A 21,902-nucleotide genomic window follows, 5' to 3' on the forward strand; every position below is an offset into this window, starting at 1 on the left:
GCTGATTTATCTGCCTCGGGTTAGGGTTAGGGTTCAGCCTAGGGCTAGGATGTTTTGAACCAGGAAGCCCTGAGTTCCAGGCTTACTGCAGCTGCCAAAGGCATCCCAAAGGGAGCGCAGAAGTGCCACAACATGGCTGCTTTCACGGTTTTTCCTTAGGAAGAACCCTAATACCTGGCTGATTTACCTTCCTAGGGTTACTGTTAGGCTTCGGCTTAGGACTTTGAAAACCAGGAAGCCCTGTGCTCCAGGCACACTGCAGCTGTTCAAGGCATCCCAAGGGGAGTGCAAAAGTGACACAACTTGGCTGCCTCTGCTGCTATTTCCATGAGACCATCCCGAACCATAGGCTGATTTTCCTTCCTAGGGTTAGGGTTAGAGTTACGCCTAGGGTTAGGGATTTTTTAACCAGAAAGCCCTGAGTTCCAAGAATACAGCAGCTGCGAAGGACTACCCAAGAAGAGCGCAAAAGTACCACAACATGCCTGCCTCCACAGCTTTTTCCTTGGGAACATCCCTAATTCCTGGCTGATTTGCCTTTCTCGTCTTAGGGTTGGGGTTCAGCCTAGGGCTAGGATTTTTAAAATCAGGAAGCCCAGACCTCCAGGCACACTGGAGCTGTGAAATGCATCCAAAAGTGAGTACAAAAGTGTCACAACATGGCTGCTTTCATGGCTTTTTCCTTGGGAAGAAGCATAACACCAGGCTGATTTACCTTCCCACGGTAAGTGCTAGGCTTAGGCCTAGGGCTAGGAATTTTTAAGTCAGGAAGCCCTGTGCTCCAAGCACACTGCAGCTGTGAAAGGCATCCCAAGGGGAGCGCAAAAGTGCCACAACATGGCTGTCTCCACAGCTTTTTCCTTGGGATAATTCCTAAACCCAGGCTGATTTAAATGACCAGTGTTAGGGTTAGGGTTAGGGTTACGCCTAGGTGTAGAGCTTTTTCAACCAGCAAGCTCTGAGCTCCAGGCACACGGCAGCTGCGAAAGGCATCCCAAGGGGAGTACAAAAGTGCAACAACATGGCAGCTTTCACAGCTTTTTCCTTGGCACCATCCCTATACCTAGGCTGATTTATCTGCCTAGGGTTAGGGTTAGGGTTCAGCCTAGGGCTAGGAGTTTTTGAACCAGGAAGCCCTGAGTTCCAGGCTTACTGCAGCTGCCAAAGGCATCCCAAAGGGAGCGCAGAAGTGCCACAACATGGCTGCTTTCACGGCTTTTTCCTTAGGAAGAACTCTAATACCCGTCTGATTTACCTTCCTAGGGTTACTGTTAGGCTTCGGATTAGGACTTTGAAAACCAGGAAGCCCTGTGCTCCAGGCACACTGCAGCTGTTCAAGGCATCCCAAGGGGAGTGCAAAAGTGACACAACTTGGCTGCCTCTGCTGCTATTTCCATGAGACCATCCCGAACCATAGGCTGATTTTCCTTCCTAGAGTTTGGGTTAGAATAAGGCCTAGGGTTAGGGTATTTTAACCAGAAAGCCCTGAGTTCCAAGAACACCGCAGCTGCGAAGGACTACCCAAGAAGAGCGCAAAAGTACCACAACATGCCTACCTCCACAGCTTTTTCCTTGTGGACATCCCTAATTCCTGGCTGATTTGCCTTTCTTGTCTTAGGGTTGGGGTTAGGCCTAGGGCTAGGATTTGTAAAATCAGGTAGCCCAGACCTCCAGGCACACTGGAGCTGTGAAAGGCATCCAAAAGGGAGCGCAAAAGTGCCACAACATGGCTGCCTCCAGCGCTTTTTCCTTGGGACCATCATGGACCCCAGGCTGATTTACTTGCCTCCAGATGCAGCTATGGTCACGCCAAGGGATAGGGTTTTTAAAGCAGTAAACCCTGAGCTCCAGACCCAGTGCAGCTGCAAAAGGCTTCCCAAGGGCAGCCAAAAATTGCCTCAACATGCTCCCTCCAGCGCTTTTTGCCTTGGGAACATCCCAATACCTAGGCTGATTTATCTGCCTAGGGTTAGGTTTAGGGTTCAGCCTAGGGATAGGATTTTTTCAAACAGGAAGCTCTGAGTTCCAGGGGCACTGCAGCTGCCAAAGGCATCCCAAGGGGAAAGCAAATGTGCCACAACTTGGCTGTGTCCAGAGCTTTTTCCTTGGGACCATCCCGAAACGAAGGCTGATTTAGAAGCCACCAGTTAGGGCGAAAGTTGTGGTTTTTTAAACCAGGAAGCCCTGTGCTCCAAGCACACTGCAGCTGTGAAAGGCATCCCAAGGGGAGCGCAAAAGTGCCACAACATGGCTGTCTCCACAGCTTTTTCCTTGGGATAATTCCTAAACCCAGGCTGATTTAAATGACCAGTCTTAGGGTTAGGGTTAGGGTTACGCCTAGGTGTAGAGCTTTTTCAACCAGCAAGCTCTGAGCTCCAGGCACACGGCAGCTGCGAAAGGCATCCCAAGGGGAGTACAAAAGTGCAACAACATGGCAGCTTTCACAGCTTTTTCCTTGGCACCATCCCTATACCTAGGCTGATTTATCTGCCTCGGGTTAGGGTTAGGGTTCAGCCTAGGGATAGGATGTTTTGAACCAGGAAGCCCTGAGTTCCAGGCTTACTGCAGCTGCCAAAGGCATCCCAAAGGGAGCGCAGAAGTGCCACAACATGGCTGCTTTCACGGCTTTTTCCTTAGGAAGAACCCTAATACCCGTCTGATTTACCTTCCTAGGGTTACTGTTAGGCTTCGGATTAGGACTTTGAAAACCAGAAAGCCCTGTGCTCCAGGCACACTGCAGCTGTTCAAGGCATCCCAAGGGGAGTGCAAAAGTGACACAACTTGGCTGCCTCTGCTGCTATTTCCATGAGACCATCCCGAACCATAGGCTGATTTTCCTTCCTAGGGTTAGGGTTAGAGTTACGCCTAGGGTTAGGGTATTTTAACCAGAAAGCCCTGAGTTCCAAGAACACCGCAGCTGCGAAGGACTACCCAAGAAGAGCGCAAAAGTACCACAACATGCCTGCCTCCACAGCTTTTTCCTTGTGGACATCCCTAATTCCTGGCTGATTTGCCTTTCTCGTCTTAGGGTTGGGGTTAGGCCTAGGGCTAGGATTTGTAAAATCAGGTAGCCCAGACCTCCAGGCACACTGGAGCTGTGAAAGGCATCCAAAAGGGAGCGCAAAAGTGCCACAACATGGCTGCCTCCAGCGCTTTTTCCTTGGGACCATCATGGACCCCAGGCTGATTTACTTGCCTCCAGATGCAGCTATGGTCACGCCAAGGGATAGGGTTTTTAAAGCAGTAAACCCTGAGCTCCAGACCCAGTGCAGCTGCAAAAGGCTTCCCAAGGGCAGCCAAAAATTGCCTCAACATGCTCCCTCCAGCGCTTTTTGCCTTGGGAACATCCCAATACCTAGGCTGATTTATCTGCCTAGGGTTAGGTTTAGGGTTCAGCCTAGGGATAGGATTTTTTCAAACAGGAAGCTCTGAGTTCCAGGGGCACTGCAGCTGCCAAAGGCATCCCAAGGGGAAAGCAAATGTGCCACAACTTGGCTGTGTCCAGAGCTTTTTCCTTGGGACCATCCCGAAACGAAGGCTGATTTAGAAGCCTCCAGTTAGGGCGAAAGTTGTGGTTTTTTAAACCAGGAAGCCCTGTGCTCCAAGCACACTGCAGCTGTGAAAGGCATCCCAAGGGGAGCGCAAAAGTGCCACAACATGGCTGTCTCCACAGCTTTTTCCTTGGGATAATTCCTAAACCCAGGCTGATTTAAATGACCAGTCTTAGGGTTAGGGTTAGGGTTACGCCTAGGTGTAGAGCTTTTTCAACCAGCAAGCTCTGAGCTCCAGGCACACGGCAGCTGCGAAAGGCATCCCAAGGGGAGTACAAAAGTGCAACAACATGGCAGCTTTCACAGCTTTTTCCTTGGCACCATCCCTATACCTAGGCTGATTTATCTGCCTCGGGTTAGGGTTAGGGTTCAGCCTAGGGCTAGGATGTTTTGAACCAGGAAGCCCTGAGTTCCAGGCTTACTGCAGCTGCCAAAGGCATCCCAAAGGGAGCGCAGAAGTGCCACAACATGGCTGCTTTCACGGTTTTTCCTTAGGAAGAACCCTAATACCTGGCTGATTTACCTTCCTAGGGTTACTGTTAGGCTTCGGCTTAGGACTTTGAAAACCAGGAAGCCCTGTGCTCCAGGCACACTGCAGCTGTTCAAGGCATCCCAAGGGGAGTGCAAAAGTGACACAACTTGGCTGCCTCTGCTGCTATTTCCATGAGACCATCCCGAACCATAGGCTGATTTTCCTTCCTAGGGTTAGGGTTAGAGTTACGCCTAGGGTTAGGGTTTTTTTATCCAGAAAGCCCTGAGTTCCAAGAATACAGCAGCTGCGAAGGACTACCCAAGAAGAGCGCAAAAGTACCACAACATGCCTGCCTCCACAGCTTTTTCCTTGGGAACATCCCTAACTCCTGGCTGATTTGCCTTTCTCGTCTTAGGGTTGGGGTTCAGCCTAGGGCTAGGATTTTTAAAATCAGGAAGCCCAGACCTCCAGGCACACTGGAGCTGTGAAATGCATCCAAAAGTGAGTACAAAAGTGTCACAACATGGCTGCTTTCATGGCTTTTTCCTTGGGAAGAAGCATAACACCAGGCTGATTTACCTTCCAACGGTAAGTGCTAGGCTTAGGCCTAGGGCTAGGATTTTTTAAACCAGGAAGCCCTGTGCTCCAAGCACACTGCAGCTGTGAAAGGCATCCCAAGGGGAGCGCAAAAGTGCCACAACATGGCTGTCTCCACAGCTTTTTCCTTGGGATAATTCCTAAACCCAGGCTGATTTAAATGACCAGTCTTAGGGTTAGGGTTAGGGTTACGCCTAGGTGTAGAGCTTTTTCAACCAGCAAGCTCTGAGCTCCAGGCACACGGCAGCTGCGAAAGGCATCCCAAGGGGAGTACAAAAGTGCAACAACATGGCAGCTTTCACAGCTTTTTCCTTGGCACCATCCCTATACCTAGGCTGATTTATCTGCCTCGGGTTAGGGTTAGGGTTCAGCCTAGGGCTAGGATGTTTTGAACCAGGAAGCCCTGAGTTCCAGGCTTACTGCAGCTGCCAAAGGCATCCCAAAGGGAGCGCAGAAGTGCCACAACATGGCTGCTTTCACGGTTTTTTCCTTAGGAAGAACCCTAATACCCGGCTGATTTACCTTCCTAGGGTTACTCTTAGGCTTAGGCTTAGGACTTTGAAAACCAGGAAGCCCTGTGCTCCAGGCACACTGCAGCTGTTCAAGGCATCCCAAGGGGAGTGCAAAAGTGACACAACTTGGCTGCCTCTGCTGCTATTCTCATGAGACCATCCCGAACCATAGGCTGATTTTCTTCCTAGGGTTAGGGTTAGAGTTACGCCTAGGGTTAGGGTATTTTATCCAGAAAGCTCTGAGTTCCAAGAACACAGCAGCTGCGAAGGACTACCCAAGAAGAGCGCAAAAGTACCACAACATGCCTGCCTCCACAGCTTTTTCCTTGGGAACATCCCTAATTCCTGGCTGATTTGCCTTTCTCGTCTTAGGGTTGGGGTTCAGCCTAGGGCTAGGATTTTTAAAATCAGGAAGCCCAGACCTCCAGGCACACTGGAGCTGTGTAAGGCATCCAAAAGTGAGTACAAAAGTGCCACAACATGGCTGCTTTCACGGCTTTTTCCTTGGGAAGAAGCCTAACACCAGGCTGATTTATCTTCCTAGGGTAAGTGCTAGGCTTAGGCCTAGGGCTAGGATTTTTTAAACCAGGAAGCCCTGTTGCGGTAGCTAGGGAAGATGCGCTGCGGAAGATTGTCGCGATGTCACGGAAAGCCAGGACCCTCTGTTTCCCGTAGATAATACCCTCAGTTACTCATAGATAAGAAACTAACAATAGGAACGTGGCCCCACTAACAATAGGAGTGCTGCCCCACTAACTGTAAAGTCAGCAACTCTTTACTCCTTACCCAGTACTTTTCCCTTCCCTACTAACCATAGGTAAGGAAGACAAACCCCTTTTGACGTAGAGACCCCTAAGACTATAAGACTCCATGAGAAGAAATAATAAACGCCATTTGACCGTCCACCACATTGGTGTCTGCGTATGTCAATTGGCCCGAACGGCCCTGGAGAGAGGGCTGTCGAGCTGTACCTCAGAACCAGGTCGCCTGCCTTGATCTAGAAGGCAACAGGGATGGGATAATGGGATGATGGGAACGATGGGAATGATGGGAACGATGGGATGGGATAATGGGATAAGGGTTTGGGAATGATGGGATGATGGGAACGATGGGATGGGGCCCAGGGGATGGGATAAGGGGATGATGGGAACGATGGGAATGATGGGATGATGGGAACGATGGGATGGGATAATGGGATGGGATAATGGGATAAGGGGATGGGAATGATGGGATGATGGGAACGATGGGATGGGATAATGGGATGGGATGATGGGATGGGACCCATGGGATGGGATAATGGGATGATGGGAACGATGGGAATGATGGGAACGATGGGTTGGGATAATGGGATGGGGTGGGATGGAAATGATGGGATGATGGGATGGGACGATGGGATGATGGGAACGATGGGATGGGATAATGGGATGGGATAATGGGATAAGGGTTTGGGAATGATGGGATGATGGGAACGATGGGAACAATGGGATGGGATAATGGGATAATGGGATGATGGGAACAATGGGAATGATGGGAACGATGGGATGGGATAATGGGATGATGGGATAATGGGATGATGGGAACGATGGGAATGATGGGAACAATGGGATGGGGCCCATGGGATGGGATAATGGGATGATGGGAACGATGGGATGGGATAATGGGATGATGGGAACAATGGGAATGATGGGAACGATGGGATGGGGCCCAGCCTGGTCCAGGGCTCCCAGGTGACCCCAAACCCTTCAGGACCGAGTCCAATCCCAGGGTCTGAAGGAACCCAAGGGCAAGGTTGGGATTTTACCCAAATTCTGTAAATTTAACCCAAACTCAGTGAACCTCACCCAAATCCCAGAGCATTTAACCCAAATTTCATTATTTAACCCAATTTTTGTTCTCTTTAGCCCAGTTTTCAGTGGTTTTAACCCAAATTTTATTAATTTTCCCCTGTTTAAGCCACAACTCCAAGCCAAGTTTAACCACTTTTTATTTTTCCACTTAAATATTCTCTTTAAATACAGCATCGTCCCGGGAAACTGCAGAAAAGCAGGAAAAAATGAATAATAGTGGGGAGAAGCTTTGGATTCACTTGGTGGCATTAAATGTGGAGTTAAAATGGAAATTAAAAAACCAAAAAAATGAAATTAAAATGGAATAGAAGAAAGGAAAGGAAAAAAAATAAAGCAAGTTAAAAGGGAAATCAAAAAGGAAATAAATTGAATTAAAAAAAGAAAGAAGTGCAAGTAAAAATTTAATACAGAAATAAAAAGGTAATAAAAACAAAGAAAGGAAATAAAAACAAAATTTTAAAAAAATTAAAATTTAAAAGGGAAGGAAAACAGAATTAAAAATTAAAGGAGTAAAAAAAAGAAGTAGAAAAAGGGGGAATAAAAAATAAAGAAAGAGATCAAAATGAGATGAAAAGTTCTGAAGCTGCTTTGGGCACCCTGGGGGGAGGTTTGGGGGGTCCCCAGGGGTTTTGGGGGGCAGTAGCACCAGCAGGGGCAGATCCATGGAAGCCAGACTGGATCAAATCCAACCAGGGGAAAAGGGGAAAACCCCCCCTGAGCCCAGGGGTTTGGGAAAATGGGGGAAATGTGGAAATTCTGGGGTGAAATGGGAGAAATCTGGGAATTCTGGGGTGAAATGGGAGAAATCTGGGAATTCTGGGGTGAAACCTGGGGATTCTGGGGTGAAACTGGATAAATCTGGGGATTCTGGGGTGAAATGGGAGAAATCCGGGAATTCTGGAGTGAAATCCGGGAATTCTGGGGTGAAATCTGGGAATTCTGGGGTGAAATGGGAGAAATCTGGAAATTCTGGAGTGAAATCTGGGAATTCTGGAGTGAAATGGGGGAAATCTGGGAATTCTGGAGTGAAATCTGGGAATTCTGGGGTGCAATGGGAGAAATCTGGGGATTCTGGGGTGAAACTGGATAAATCTGGGAATTCTGGAGTGAAATCTGGAAATTCTGGGGTGAAATCTGGGAATTCTGTGGTGAAATCTGGGAATACTAGGGTGAAATGGGAGAAATCCAGGAATTCTGGAGTGAAATCTGGGAATTCTGGGGTGAAATGGGGGAAATCTGGGGATTCTGGGGTGAAATGGGAGAAATCTGGGAATTCTGGAGTGAAATCTGAGAATTCTGGGGTGCAATGGGAGAAATCTGGGAATTCTGGGGTGAAACTGAATAAATCTGGGGATTCTGGGGTGAAATCTGGGAATTCTGGGGATTCTGGGGTGAAATCTGGGAATTCTGGGGTGAAATCTGGGAATTCTGGGGGGTTTGGGGTGCAATGGGATAAATCCAGGAATTCTGAGGGGTTTGGGGTGCAATGGGATAAATCTGGGAATTCTGGGGTGCAATAGGATAAATCCAGGATTCCATGGTTTGGGTTGAATTGGGATAAATCCAGAAATTCTGGTGTGGTTTGGGATAAATCTAGGAATTCTGAGGTTTGGGGTGCAATGGGATAAATGTGGGAATTCTGGGAGGTTTGGGGTGCAATGGGATAAATCTGGAATTCTGGTGTGGTTTGGGGTGCAATGGGATAAATGTGGGAATTCTGGGAGGTTTGGGGTGCAATGGGATAAATGTGGGAATTCTGGTGTGGTTTGGGGTGCAATGGGATAAATGTGGGAATTCTGGGAGGTTTGGGGTGCAATGGGATAAATCCAGAAATTCTGGTGTGGTTTGGGATAAATCTGGGAATTCTGAGGTTTGGGGTGCAATGGGATAAATCTGGAATTCTGAGGTTTGGGGTGCAATGGGATAAATGTGGGAATTCTGGGGAGTTTGGGGTGCAATGGGATAAACGTGGGAATTCTGGGGGGTTTGGGGTGCAATGGGATAAATGTGGGATTTCCATGGTTTGGGGAGCCCCAGCTCGGGAGGTCCAGGGCAGGGTTTGGGGTCCCCTGCCCCTCTCAGGGGATTTGGGGCCGTTCCTGTGGGATTTGGGCACCTCCATTTGGGCTCCCGGGGGAATTTGGGGGTCACTGAGGCCTCTCCCCATCCCAAACCCCCTCTGACCCCCCTGCAGCCCCTCTGGGCTCCCCCAAACCCTTTGGAACCCCCCTGAACCCCTCAATGCCCCCTAAGTGCCCTTGAGATGTTCTGAACCCCCTCTGAGCCCCCCGAAAGAACCCCTGGGACCCCTTAAACCCCTCTGGCTCTGCCAAAGCCCTGAAATCTCCTCTGAAACCCTAAAAAGCCTCTCCACACCATGAAACCCCCTGCCTGAACCCCCCTCTGAACCCCCTTTTTAACCCCTTACAGACCCTCCTGTGAACCCCCCTCAACAACCTCAACCCCTCTGAACCCATTCAAGGCCCCTGAATTTCCTTTTAAACCCCCTTAAATCCCCTTTGAGCCCCTAAATAAACCAACTCAAACCCCATCTGAGCCCTTTTAGACTCCTCTGAACCCCCTAAAACCCTTCTTAACCCCCATCTTAAACCTCCCTTCAAAAGCCTAAAAAATCCCCTTGACGCCCTCAAACCCCACTGAACTCCCCTGAATCTCCCCCAAATTCCTTTTAAAGCTCCTTAAACCCCTCTGAACCCCCTTGATCTGCTAAAAACCCCTTTAACTCTCTTTATAAACCCCTTTGGATCCAACTGAACCCCCTTTAGCCCCCCTTAAACCTCTCTGAACCCCTAAATCCCATAAAAACCCCTCTAAACCCCTTTCAACCCCCAAAAAACCCCAACGCCCCCATAACCCCACTTTAAACCTCCCTGTACACCCCTAAAAACCCCTCTGAGCCCCCTTAAATCCCTTTTTAAAGGCTCCTGAACCCCTAAATCCCATAAAAACCCCTCTGAACCCCTTTCAAGCCCATAAAAACCTCCTCAATGCCCCCATAACCCCTAAAAACCCCAATTTAAACCTCCCTGTACACCCCTAAAACCCCTCTGAGCCCCCTTAAACCCCTTTTTAAATGCTCCTGAACCCCTAAATCCCATAAAAACCCCTCTGAACCCCTTTCAAGCCCATAAAAACCTCCTCAATGCCCCCATAACCCCTAAAAACCCCAATTTAAACCTCCCTGTACACCCCTAAAAACCCCTCTGAGCCCCCTTAAACCCCTTTTTAAATGCTCCTGAACCCCTAAATCCCATAAAAACCCCTCTGAACCCCTTTCAAGCCCCCCAAAAAAACCCTAAATTAGCTCAAAACCCCTAAAACCCCATTTTGAACCTCCCTGAACCCCCTGTAGAGCCCTAAAACCCCACTCTGAGCCCCCTTAAACCCCCTCAAACTCCCTTTAAAGCTCCTTAAACCCCTCTGAACCCCTAAAAACCATAAAAACCCCTCTGAACCCCTAAAACCCATGAAAACCCCTTTCAACCCCAAAAATCGCCTCAATGGCCCCATAACCCCTAAAAACCCCATTTGAACCTCCCTGAACCCCCTGTACACCCCCAAAACCCCACTCTGAGCCCCCTTAAACCCCTTTTTAAACGCTCCTGAACCCCTAAATCCCATAAAAACCCCTCTGAACCTCTTTCAAGCCCAAAAAATCCCCCTCAATGCCCTCACAACCCCTGAAACCCCACTCTGAGCCCCCTAAAACCCCCCCACGGGGCACAGGTGACCCCCAGGAGCACCAGGGGACCCCCAAAGCTGGTGAGGGGCAGAGCCCAGAGTGGGAAATCTGCTGGAGAAGCCGATGGGGAAACCAAAAATTCAGGAGAAGAATTGGGGGGGGGGCAGCAGCTGGGTTGGGGGTTTGGGGGTCTGGAGAGTCCAGGTGGGCACGGCCTGGGGGCACAGGGCCCACAAGGTGAGCAGGTACAGGTGAGCAGGTCCTGGTGAGCAGGTCCAGGGCCACAAGTCCCACAAAGTGAGCAGGTCCTGGTGAACAGGTCCTACAAGGTGAGCAGGTCCAGGCACACAGGTCCCACAAGGTGAGAAGGTCCTGGGAGTGCTCAGGTTAGCAGGTCCCACAAGGTGAGCAGATCCAGGTGAGCAGGTCCAGAGGCACAGATCCCACAAGGTGTGAGCAGGTCCAGGTGAGCAGGTCCCACACGGTGAGCAGGTCCCACAAGATGAGCAGGTCCTCAGGTGAGCAGATCCAGATGAGGAGGTCCCACAGTCTGTAGGGTCCAGGTGAGCAGGTCCCACAAGGTGTGAGCAGGTCCAGGTGAGGACGTCCCACTGTCTGTAGGGTCCAGGTGAGCAGGTCCAGGTGAGCAGGTCCAGGTGAGCAGGTCCCACAGTCTGTAGGGTCCAGGTGAGCAGGTCCCACAAGGTGAGGAGGTCCAGGTGAGCAGATCCAGGGGCACATGTCCCAAAAGGTGAGCGGGTCCTGGGAGTGCTCAGGTGAGCAGATCCAGGTGAGGAGGTCCCATAACATGAGCAGGTTCAGGTGAGCAGGTCCCATAAGGTGAGCAGATCCAGGGACACAGATCCAGGTGAGCAGGTCCAGGGAGTGCTCAAGTGAGTAAATCCAGGTGAGCAGATCCCACAACATGAGCAGGTCCAGGTGAGCAGATCCCACAGTCTGCAGGGTCCAGGTGAGCAGATCCAGGTGAGCAGATCCCGCAGTCTGCAGGGTCCAGGTGAGCAGACCCCACAGTCTGCAGGGTCCAGGTGAGCAGATCCAGGTGAGCAGATCCAGGTGAGCAGATCCCACAGTCTGCAGGGTCCAGGTGAGCAGATCCAGGTGAGCAGATCCCGCAGTCTGCAGGGTCCAGGTGAGCAGACCCCACAGTCTGCAGGGTCCAGGTGAGCAGATCCAGGTGAGCAGATCCCACAGTCTGCAGGGTCCAGGTGAGCAGATCCCGCAGTCTGCAGGGTCCAGGTGAGCAGAATGCAGTTTTGGGGCACAGTCCCAAGCAGGTGAGCAGATCCCAGAATCCAGGAGCGTCCAGGTGAGCCAATCCCCAGGGCAGAGCCAGCAGAGCAGGCAGCCCCACCCCACGTCCCAATTTCCCTCTCCTGCCCCTCCCCAGGTTGATCTCACCTGGCTGAAGCCATGAAAGAGGGAAAAGCCCCAGAAATGGGAAGTTTCACCCCAAGACAGATCCCAGGACGGTCTGGAGGGTGTCCCATGAATCCCAGCCCAAGGAAGGGCTGGAAGGCCCAGGTGAGTCAGGGGAATCCACACCTGGAGAACCTGAATCCATCCCAGTCTGACCAGTTTGATGCCAGGGGAGATGCCTGGAGCCAGAGGGAGCACAGGTGAGCAGGAGCACCTGAGGAGGGAGTTGCAGGTGCTCTGGGAATTCAGGAACAGCAGGAGCTGCACACCTGGGCACACCTGCAGGAGCTGCACACCTGGGCACACCTGCAGGAGCTGCACACCTGGGCACACCTGCAGGGCTCTGCTGGCACCATGGGATGGATCCTGAGGGCAGGAACAGTTCTTTGGGAAACACAGCCAGGTGAGGTCACCTGCATGGATGGATGGCTGGAGCTCACCTGGGATGGGCAGGAGCCAGCTGAGAGCTCAGGGGTCAGGCAGGTGCCACTGCATCCATGGCACACCTGGGCACACCTGCAGGGCTCTGGTCCTGCTGGAACTGCTCCAGGAGCACCTGGACACCCAGAGCCCACCTGCAGCGGGCCAGGATCACAGGTAGGGACAGGGACACTCCTGCACCCTCACATCCCAAATCTGGTCCCTGCAGGGGCAGCTCCAACCCCTCAGCAGCTGCTGGAGGCACCTCCCCGCAGGGAATGAACGTTCCAGAAGGTTCCCACAGGTACAGATGAGCAGTTCCAGGTGATGGAGGAGCCAACGAGGAGGTGAAGTTGGTTCAACCCCCCAGAATTTCCAGGTGGGTTTGGGGACTCAGCATTGGGTCTCTTGTGCCAGTTCCAGGTGTTTCCCAGCTGCAGGTGAGTGGGAGCATCACCTGCATGAGGTGGCCCAGGTGAGACATTCATTAAACAAACAGCAATTAGGGAAAAATGGATTTTCCCTTAAAAACACGGAAGGTGGAGGCAGCCAGGGGGGACAGAGCTGCTGTGGGATCCAGGAGGCTCCAGCTCAGGTGAGTCCTGGCACAGGTGAGCTCTGCCAGGTGGGATGGACAACAGGAAGGATCCCAGAGGCTGCAGCTCAGGTGAGTCCTGGAGACCCCAACCAGGTGAGAGAAGGACTCCTGGCCCTGGGCCAGGTGAATCCTCTGTCCAGAGCAGCCCCCACCAATTAAATAATCAATCCATGGAATAAATAATGGAGCCACAAGGCCTGAGGCCACTCATATGGGCAGGTGGGGCTGCTCCAGGTGCTCTGGGAGGTTTTGGGGCGCTCCTTCCTTGCTCGCAGGGACAGGTGGGACCCCCAGCTCCTTCCCGGGGGGGCTGGAGGCCGGAGCCGGATGCTCCACGTGCCCACTGCCCCCCTTGGCAGGTGCCCGTGGCTCCAGCTGGCACAAGAGCCCAGGGGCATCGGGCAGGTAGGGCTGGGAGCCCACCTGGCCCTGGGGGTAGCACAGCACAGGGGGCTCCAGCGGGAACTGCGCGGGGATGAGGAGGGCGGAGCCGAGCCCGGGGCACGGGGCAGCCTTCACCTGCCAGGCGTCATCCAGGGGCTCCCCCAGCACGCAGAGCCCGCCCCCCTCTGCCCCAGAGCCGCTTCCGGAGTCTTCCTCAGCCTTCAGCCTCTCCAGCTCCTCGGCCGTCTGCAGGTGCAGCACCGCCCGCTCGTTCTCGGCCAGGTACTCCTGGAAGTCCTGAGTCTCGGGGGGCTGGGGGGGCGGCCAGCTGGGGCCCGCAGCTCCTTCCTCCTCCTCCTCCTCGCCCTGGCGCCGGCTCTCCAGCTCCAGCTTCATCAGCGTGTGCAGGAAGTGCGTGCGCACCCGCAGCGGGTTGAACTCGATGCGCCCGGCCACGTTCCCACAGCCGTCCCGCGAGCAGCCGCAGGGGAACGAGGTGCGATCCACCTGGGGACGGGGACAATGACAGGGACAGGTGAGAGCCTGCAGGGTCCAAATCCCACCCCAGTGACGGGTGAGAGCCTGCAGGGACCCTGCCAGCCTGACCCCACCCCAAACATCCTGGTGGGGCTGCATGGGAATGACGTGCGATCCACCTGGGGACAGGGACGGGGACAGGTGAGAGCCTGTCCCAGACTGACCCCACCCCAAACATCCCAGGAGCAGCCGTAGGGGAACGAGGTGCGATCCACCTGGGGACAGGGACAGGTGAGACCCTGCAGGGACCCTGCCAGCCTGAAGCCACCCCAAACATTGTGGTGGGGCCGCACGGGAACGAGGTGCGATCCACCTGGGGACAGGACAGGGACAGGTGAGAGCCTGCAGGGACCTGCCGGCCTGAATCCCACCCCAAACATCCCAGGAGCATGGGAGGAGCACAGGAACGAGGTGCGATCCACCTGGGGACAGGGACAGCAACAGGTGAGAGCCTGCATGGTCCAAATCCCACCCCAGCGACGGATGAGACCCTGCAGGGACCCTGCCAGCCTGACCCCACCCCAAACATCCTGGTGGGGCTGCATGGGAACGAGGTGTGATCCACCTGGGGACAGGGACAGGTGAGAGCCTGCAGGGTCCAAATCCCACCCCAATGACGGGTGAGAGCCTGCAGGGACCCTGCCAGCCTGACCCCACCCCAAACATCCCAGGAGCATGGGAGGAGCACAGGAATGACGTGCAATCCATCTGGGGACAGGGAGAGGTGAGACCCTGCAGGGTCCTAATCCCACCCCAATGATGGGTGAGACCCTGCAGGAGCCCTTCCACCCTAAATCCCACCCCAAACATCCCTAGAGCAGCCGCAGGGGAACAAGGTGTGATCCACCTGGGGACAGGGAGAGGTGAGAGCCTGCAGGGTCCAAATCCCACCCCAAACATCCCAGGAGCAGCCACAGGGGAACAAGGTGTGATCCACCTGGGGACGGGGACAGGTGAGACCCTGCAGGGGCCCTCTGGGGTCCAAATCCCACCCCAAACATCCTGGTGGAGCTTTGTCTTGGGAGCAGCCACATAGGAACAATGTACGATCCACCTGGGGACAGGGACAGGTGAGACCCTGCAGCGTCCAAATCCCACCCCAATGATGGGTGAGACCCTGCAGGAGCCCTCCAGGGTCCAAATCCCACCCCAAACATCATGGTGGGGTTTTATCCCAGCCAGGTGTCTCCATTGGGAGGATGTGAACAGGTGCAGGATCCCACAGGATCCCATCTGGATTCCACCCTGCATTCCCCCAGAGCCTGAATCCCACCTGGACAGCAGGAATTTGGGGTGGGGAGGAGTTGATGCATTCCAGGTACGGCCCAAACACACCTGGAGCTGCTCCTGGAGGAACCAGAGCTCTCCAGCACCTGTTGGACCCATGGTGCCCCAGCTCACCTGGCACTGGGTGCCCTCACCTGGCTCTCCCCACTCCTCAGGAGGCACACAAGGACCACCCCAACCCCCTCCCAGGTCTAACCTGGCACTGGATGCCATCACCTGGCACACAATGACCAGCCTGACCCCCCCATGTCTCACCTGGCACTGGATGCCCTCACCTGGCACACAATGACCACCCCAGACCCCTCCCCAGCCTCACCTGGCACTGGATACCCACCTGGCCCCCTGCCCAGCCTCACCTGGCACTGGATGCCCGCCTGGCTGCAGGCACAGGTGCGCGGCTCACAGGTGAGGCAGCAGTGGCACCCACACTGCTCCCGGGACTGGATGCCCTCCCCTGGCACTGGATGCCATCACCTGGCACACAATGACCACCCCAGACCCCTCCCATGTCTCACCTGGCACTGGATGCCATCACCTGGCACACAATGACCAGCCTGGCCCCTCTGTGTGTCTCACCTGGCACTGGATGCCCACCTGGCCCCCTGCCCAGCCTCACCTGGCACTGGATGCCCGCCTGGCTGCAGGCACAGGTGCGCGGCTCGCAGGTGAGGTGGCAGTGGCACCCGCACTGCTCCTGGGACTGGATGCCCTCCCCTGGCACACAATGACCACCCAGACCCCTCCCATGTCTCACCTGGCACTGGATGCCCTCCCCTGGCACACAATGACCAGCCTGACCCCCCCATGTTTCACCTGGCACTGGATGCCCACCTGGCCCCCTGCCCAGCCTCACCTGGCACTGGATGCCCGCCTGGCTGCAGGCACAGGTGCGCGGCTCGCAGGTGAGGCGGCAGTGGCACCCGCACTGCTCCCGGGACAGGCGCAGCGCCCGCAGCTCCTGGCGCTCCTCGGCGTCGATCCTGCGCACGCCCGAGGCGCGCAGCAGCGCCCGGCGCCGCTTGGTGGGCAGCGGCTGCAGGTAGAAATAATCGCCCACCTCCACCTGCCCCACGTCCAGGTCGTCGTCTGACACGTCCGCCAGGGTCAGCCCCGCGGCCTCGGCCGACGGCACCGTCCCGTTCTGGGTCAGCTGGGAGGGAGAAGGGTTGAAAATCTGAGCGGGGTCAGCACGAAACCACCCCCAAAATTACATTGATTTACCGATTTTCCCCTCTGTTTTCCTCCAAAATCTAAAATCCCCGTTATTACCCTGTGATTCTCCCCTGCAAATGCTCAGGATTTCCTTCTGAACTCATCCTGTCAAAACTCCCACAAAATCACTCCCCAGTTCCTAAAAAATTTCCTAAAATTCAAAGGAAATTCATGCTGGGCAAAGCACTGCAGGATTGACAGGGCTGTGGGCACAGTGGGAGTCAGCACAAAACCATCCTCAAAATTACATTAAATTCACCTATTTTCCCCTCTATTTTACTCCAAAATTTAAAATTACCCTGTAATTCCCCCCTGCAAATACTCAGAATTCCCCTCCAGGTTCCCTCCAAACTCACCCCATCAAAACTCTCCTAAAATCCCTCCCCAGTTTCTCTAAAATTCCCCAGAATTCAAAGGAAATTCATGCTGGGCAAAGTAATAGAGGGTGACCTGGACCTGGGATGGATGGGGCTGCAGGCACAGCACAGGTCAGCAGAAAATCACCCCCAAAACAACATTAAATTCACCCATTTTCCTTCTATTTCCCTACAAAATTTAAAATCATCCCATAATTTTAAATTTTCGTCCCTGCAAATGCTCAGAATTCCCCTCCAGGTTCCCTACAAAATCACCCCACCAAAACTCCCCAAAATAGAAAATCTGGGGAGTTAGAAAGGAATTAAACCTTGGTAAACCCTGGGAAATGTTTAAGGTGGGTCCTAGGAAATGTTAGGCCTTGTGTTTGCTGGATCAGGTGAAACTGCACCTGGGTAATCAGTGTATTATAAATAATTATTAGGTATAATTATTGTTTAATTGTAAGAAGAATCATGAGAAACTATGTCAGGGGTTTGAGGGGATCACAAGAAATCCATGCTTGGATGAAATCAATGTATACAACAGAATAATCTAAGTTTAATAATTAATATGTAGATTATATCATTATAGAATATAAAACATGTTCAGCTTGAAACCATGATGGGTCAGATTTGGGTCTGTACCCCTGACACCCAGAGCTCCTCAATAAAAGTACTGCAGGTGCTGCATAATCATAATCCATAATCATAATTAATCATCATCAATCAACCTATAATGATTCTCTAATTTTGTGTTCCTGGACGCTGACAGAGGGACACATGTGGGGGTGAGGGACCACAGGGGTCACCTGGCCAGGTGTCCTTCCCTCCACCCAAACTGAGCCTTGTCCCTCCCAGGGCTTGCCCACCCAAAGGAAAAGTGATTTTTCTGTTGGGGTTTTTCAGAAAGGCACTGCCAGATTCACCCAAAACCAAAGGAAAAGCTTTAGTTTTCACCCAAAAACGGGATTTTGGGATTGATTCGGAATGGAATTCACCCCAACCCAAAGGAAAAGTGTTTTTTCTGTTGGATTTTTTTCAGAAAGGCACTGCCAGATTGACCCCAGAACCCCTGATCACCCCCAGGTGCCACCCAGGTGTTTCCCACACTGATTTTCCCCTGTACCTCCTAAGATCCCCCCAAAGTGTTTCCCACCTGGACTCCCCCCAGTTTGCCCCTCTTCCAACCTCACCCAGGCATTTTTCACTTCCCTCCCCCAAGGGCTTTCCCACCTGCCCACCACCAAACCCATCCAGCTATTCCCCACCTGGATTCTGCTCTCCCTCCCCAGGTATTCTCCACCCAGACACCCTCTGTCACCCCAAATCCCCTCCAGATGTTCTCCACCTGGGTCCCCCACTGCTGCCCCTCCAGCCATTTCCCACCTGCATTCTGCCCTCCTTCTCCAGCTATTTCCCACCTGGATTCCCCCTCCCTCCCCAGCTATTTCCCACCTGCATTCTGCCCTCCCTCCCCAGGTATTCCCCACCTAGCTTCCCCCTCCCTCTCCAGGTATCTCCCACCTGGATTCCCCCCTCCCTTTCCATCTATTCCCCACCTGGATTCTGCCCTCCATCTCCAGGTATTCACCACCTGGATTCCCCTCCCTCTCCAGGTATCTCCCACCTAGATTCCCTCTCCCTCCCTCTCCAGCTATTTCTCACCTGTATTCCACCCTCCTTCTCCAAGTATTTCCCACCTGGATTCCCCCCTCCCTTTCCAGCTATTTCCCACCTGCATTCTGCCCTCCCTCCCCATGTATTTCCCACCTGGATTCCCTTCTCCCTCCCTCTCCAGCTATTTCTCACCTGTATTCCACCTTCCCTCCCCAGGTATTCCCCACCTGGATTCCATCCCCCCCTTCCCCCTCCAGGTATTCCCCACCTGGATTCCCCCCTCCCTTTCCAGCTATTTCCCACCTGCATTCTGCCCTCCCTCCCCATGTATTCCCCACCTGGATTCCCCCTCCCTCCATAGGTATTTCTCACCTGGATTCCCCCCCCCCTCCCTCCCTCTCCAGCTATTTCTCACCTGTATTCCACCCTCCTTCTCCAAGTATTCCCCACCTGGATTCCATCCCCCCCTTCCCCCTCCAGGTATTCCCCACCTGGATTCCCCCCTCCCTTTCCAGCTATTTCCCACCTGGATGCTGCCCTCCATCTCCAGGTATTCCCCACCTGGATTCCCCCCTCCCTTTCCAGCTATTCCCCACCTGGATTCTGCCCTCCCTCCCCAGGTATTCCCCACCTGGATTCTGCCCTCCTCCTCCAGCTATTTCGAACCTGGATGCTGCCCTCCATCTCCAGGTATTCCCCCACCTGGATTCTGCCTTCCCTCCCCAAGTATTCCCCACCTGGATCCCCCGCCCTCCCCACGTATTTCCCACTTGGATTCTGCCCTCCTTCTCCAAGTATTTCCCACCCGGATTCCCCTTCTCTCCCAGCTGTTCCCCACCTGAATTCCCCCTCCCTCCCCAGGGATTCCCCAGCTGCATCCCACTCTCTCCCCAAGTATTTCCCACCTGGATCCCCCTTCCTCCCTCCCCAGGTATCCCCCCCTTCCCTCCCAGTCCCTCTCACCTCTCTCCTCCTGGCACGCAGTTTCTCCCGCCGCAGGTGCTGCCGCAGGTGCTGCCGGTGGCTCACCTGGCGCAGGTGAGCGAACTGGCTGAGGCTGTACCTGCGGGCACGGTGGTGCCGCGGGGCCATGCCCAGGGAGCTGCCCCCGGCGCTGGGCACGCAGGTGAAGCCCTGGCGCCGGGCAAAGTAATAAACGGTGACCTGGGCAAAGCGCACGCGCTTCCCGCCCCGGCGCGCCCGGGAGCGCCGCAGGATGGACGGGGCTGCGGGCACAGAGGGGCCACAATGAAAACACACCCAAAGTTACACAAAATTCACCCATTTCCCCTCCAACATTTAAAATTACCCCATAATACCCCAATGCAAATGCTCGAAATTCGCCTCCAGGTTCCCTACAAACTCACCCTATCAAAACTCCCTCAAAATCCCTCCCCAGCACCTCTAAAATGTCCCAAAATTCAAAGGAAATTCGTGCTGGGCAAAGTGCCGCAGGATGGACAGGGCTGTGGGCACAGAGAGGGGCAGCAAAAAACCACCCCCAAAATTACACAAAATTCACCCATTTTTCCTCTATTTGCCTCCAAAATTCAAAAGTCCCCTTTGTTTCTCCTTCACTCCTCCCTGCAAATGCTCAAAATTCACCTCCAGGTTCCCTACAAACTCACCCCATCAAAACTCCCTCAAAATCCCTCCCCAGCACCTCTGAAATTTCCCAAAATTCAAAGGAAATTCATGGTGGGTAAAGTGCCGCAGGATGGACGGGGCTGCGGGCACAGAGGGGCCACAATGAAAACACACCCAAAATTACACAAAATTCACCCATTTTCCCTCCGTAATTTAAAATTATCCCGTAATTCCCTCCTGCAAATGGTCAGAATTCTCCTCCAGGTTCCCCCAAAATCCTTTCTCAACTTCTCCGAAGTTTCCCAGTTTTCAAAGGAAATTCAAGTGCCATGAACTACCCAAATAATTCTCCATGAATGCCCCAATCCCCCAAACTTTCAAAAAATCCAAGAAATTCCCCCAAGCCCCCAAAAAGTAAAAAAATTCCTCTGAATTTCCCTGAAATATAAAAAAAAAAAATCTCAGGGTTGTCCCTCAAATTCTAAAGATTCATCAGAAATTAAAAAAAAAAAAAATCACCAAATTAAAAAAAAATAAAAACCCCAAATTCCCTGAAATTAAAAATCCCCAAACTCCCCAAAATTAAAAATACCCAAATCCAATTACAAAATCCCCAAAGCCAAAACTACTATTTTGTAAAACTGAAAACCCAAAAGTTCTCCACCCAAAAATTGCTACGAGATTCCCCCACAATTCCAATACATTCCACACCATTCCCTAACACTCCCCAAAAAATCCCCCACACCACCCAAATTCCCAAAACCCATTAAAAAAAAAAAAAAAAAAAAAAACAGAATTCCCAAAAATAAATGAAAAATTCTCCCGGAACCCCGCCCACAGCCGGCCCCGGCTCACGGGCGGCGCTGCCGGTGCTGCCGCCGCTGTCGCAGCTGTCGCCGCTGTCGCTCGTGGCGATCTCGTCGTCCGAGGCGACCGATCCCGATCCTGATCCCGGTCCCGCATCCTCCTGTTTGCGCTTGATCGCGGCGCTCGGGACCGCGGCCATCGGGGCTCGGCTCGCATGGAGAGCCCGGCGGGAGCGGACGGGCCCGGAGCGGCCTGCGGAGAGCGGCGGGACACGGTGGGTCAGAGCCCGGGCTGATCCCCGGGTAAATCCCCCGGTCCCAGCCGGAGCTGCGGGGCCAGCCCTGGTGTTTGTGTTTCGTGAGTGCTTCTGGCTCGGGATGGGCAGGAGATGCTCGGGGTTCTCCGAGGGTTCTGCTCTGCCCATCCCGGAGAATCGCCGGGCCCACGGGAGCTCCCTCCCCGTGCCAGCCCATGAGTGGGATGTCCACACACATTCACCCCAGCTTCTCCACACAAATATTCACCCCAGCTTTTCCACACAAACATTCACCCCAGCTTTTCCACACAAACATTCACCCCAGCTTTTCCACACAAACATTCACCCCAGCTTCTCCACACAAACATTCACGCCAGCTTTTCCACACAAACACTCACCCCAGCTTCTCCACACAAACACTCACCCCAGCTTCTCCACACAAATATTCACCCCAGCTTTTCCACACAAACATTCACCCCAGCTTTTCCACACAAACATTCACCCCAGCTTCTCCACACACTCACCCCAGCTTCTCCACACAAACACTCACCCCAGCTTCTCCACACAAACACTCACCCCAGTTTGCTCCATCCCAGCTTTTCCACCCAGGATGTCCACACAAACATTTCACCCCAGGTTCATCCATCCCAGCTTTTCCACTTGGGATTGATTTGGGATGGAATTCACTCAAAACTAAAGGAAAATTGATTTTTGTTGGTTTT

The 21,902-nt window shown here is 53.3% G+C and overlaps 3 protein-coding genes across 4 annotated transcripts; all 3 read right to left on the minus strand.

Annotated features, from left to right (window-relative positions):
- Positions 1–7,099: 7,099 nt before the first annotated feature.
- Positions 7,100–9,184, minus strand: LOC134413800 (DNA-directed RNA polymerase II subunit RPB1-like). Of its 2 annotated transcripts, none has more exons than XM_063147849.1 (2): positions 8,704–9,184; positions 7,100–8,625 (listed from the first exon to the last, which is right to left on the minus strand). In XM_063147849.1, the coding sequence occupies exons 1-2, from the start codon at positions 9,144–9,146 to the stop codon at positions 7,659–7,661; spliced, it is 1,410 nt and encodes a 469-aa protein (XP_063003919.1). In that variant the 5' UTR covers positions 9,147–9,184; the 3' UTR covers positions 7,100–7,658. The 2 variants fall into 2 exon arrangements, with proteins under 2 accessions (XP_063003919.1, XP_063003918.1); XM_063147848.1 differs by having other exon boundaries at positions 7,100–8,849; positions 8,886–9,183.
- Positions 9,185–10,642: 1,458 nt separating this feature from the next.
- Positions 10,643–13,002, minus strand: LOC134413767 (uncharacterized). Its single transcript, XM_063147801.1, has 4 exons — positions 12,997–13,002; positions 12,695–12,762; positions 11,864–12,579; positions 10,643–11,801 (listed from the first exon to the last, which is right to left on the minus strand). Exons 1-4 carry the CDS (start codon positions 13,000–13,002, stop codon positions 11,572–11,574), a joined length of 1,020 nt encoding a protein of 339 aa, XP_063003871.1. The 3' UTR covers positions 10,643–11,571.
- CSRNP2 (cysteine and serine rich nuclear protein 2) lies at positions 12,576–21,902 on the minus strand. Its single transcript, XM_063147814.1, has 4 exons — positions 20,973–21,902; positions 19,494–19,756; positions 16,199–16,495; positions 12,576–14,028 (listed from the first exon to the last, which is right to left on the minus strand). Exons 1-4 carry the CDS (start codon positions 21,346–21,348, stop codon positions 13,345–13,347), a joined length of 1,620 nt encoding a protein of 539 aa, XP_063003884.1. The 5' UTR covers positions 21,349–21,902; the 3' UTR covers positions 12,576–13,344.

This window comes from Melospiza melodia, unplaced genomic scaffold (assembly GCF_035770615.1).
Source record: "Melospiza melodia melodia isolate bMelMel2 unplaced genomic scaffold, bMelMel2.pri scaffold_51, whole genome shotgun sequence".
Classification (NCBI taxonomy): domain Eukaryota; kingdom Metazoa; phylum Chordata; class Aves; order Passeriformes; family Passerellidae; genus Melospiza; species Melospiza melodia.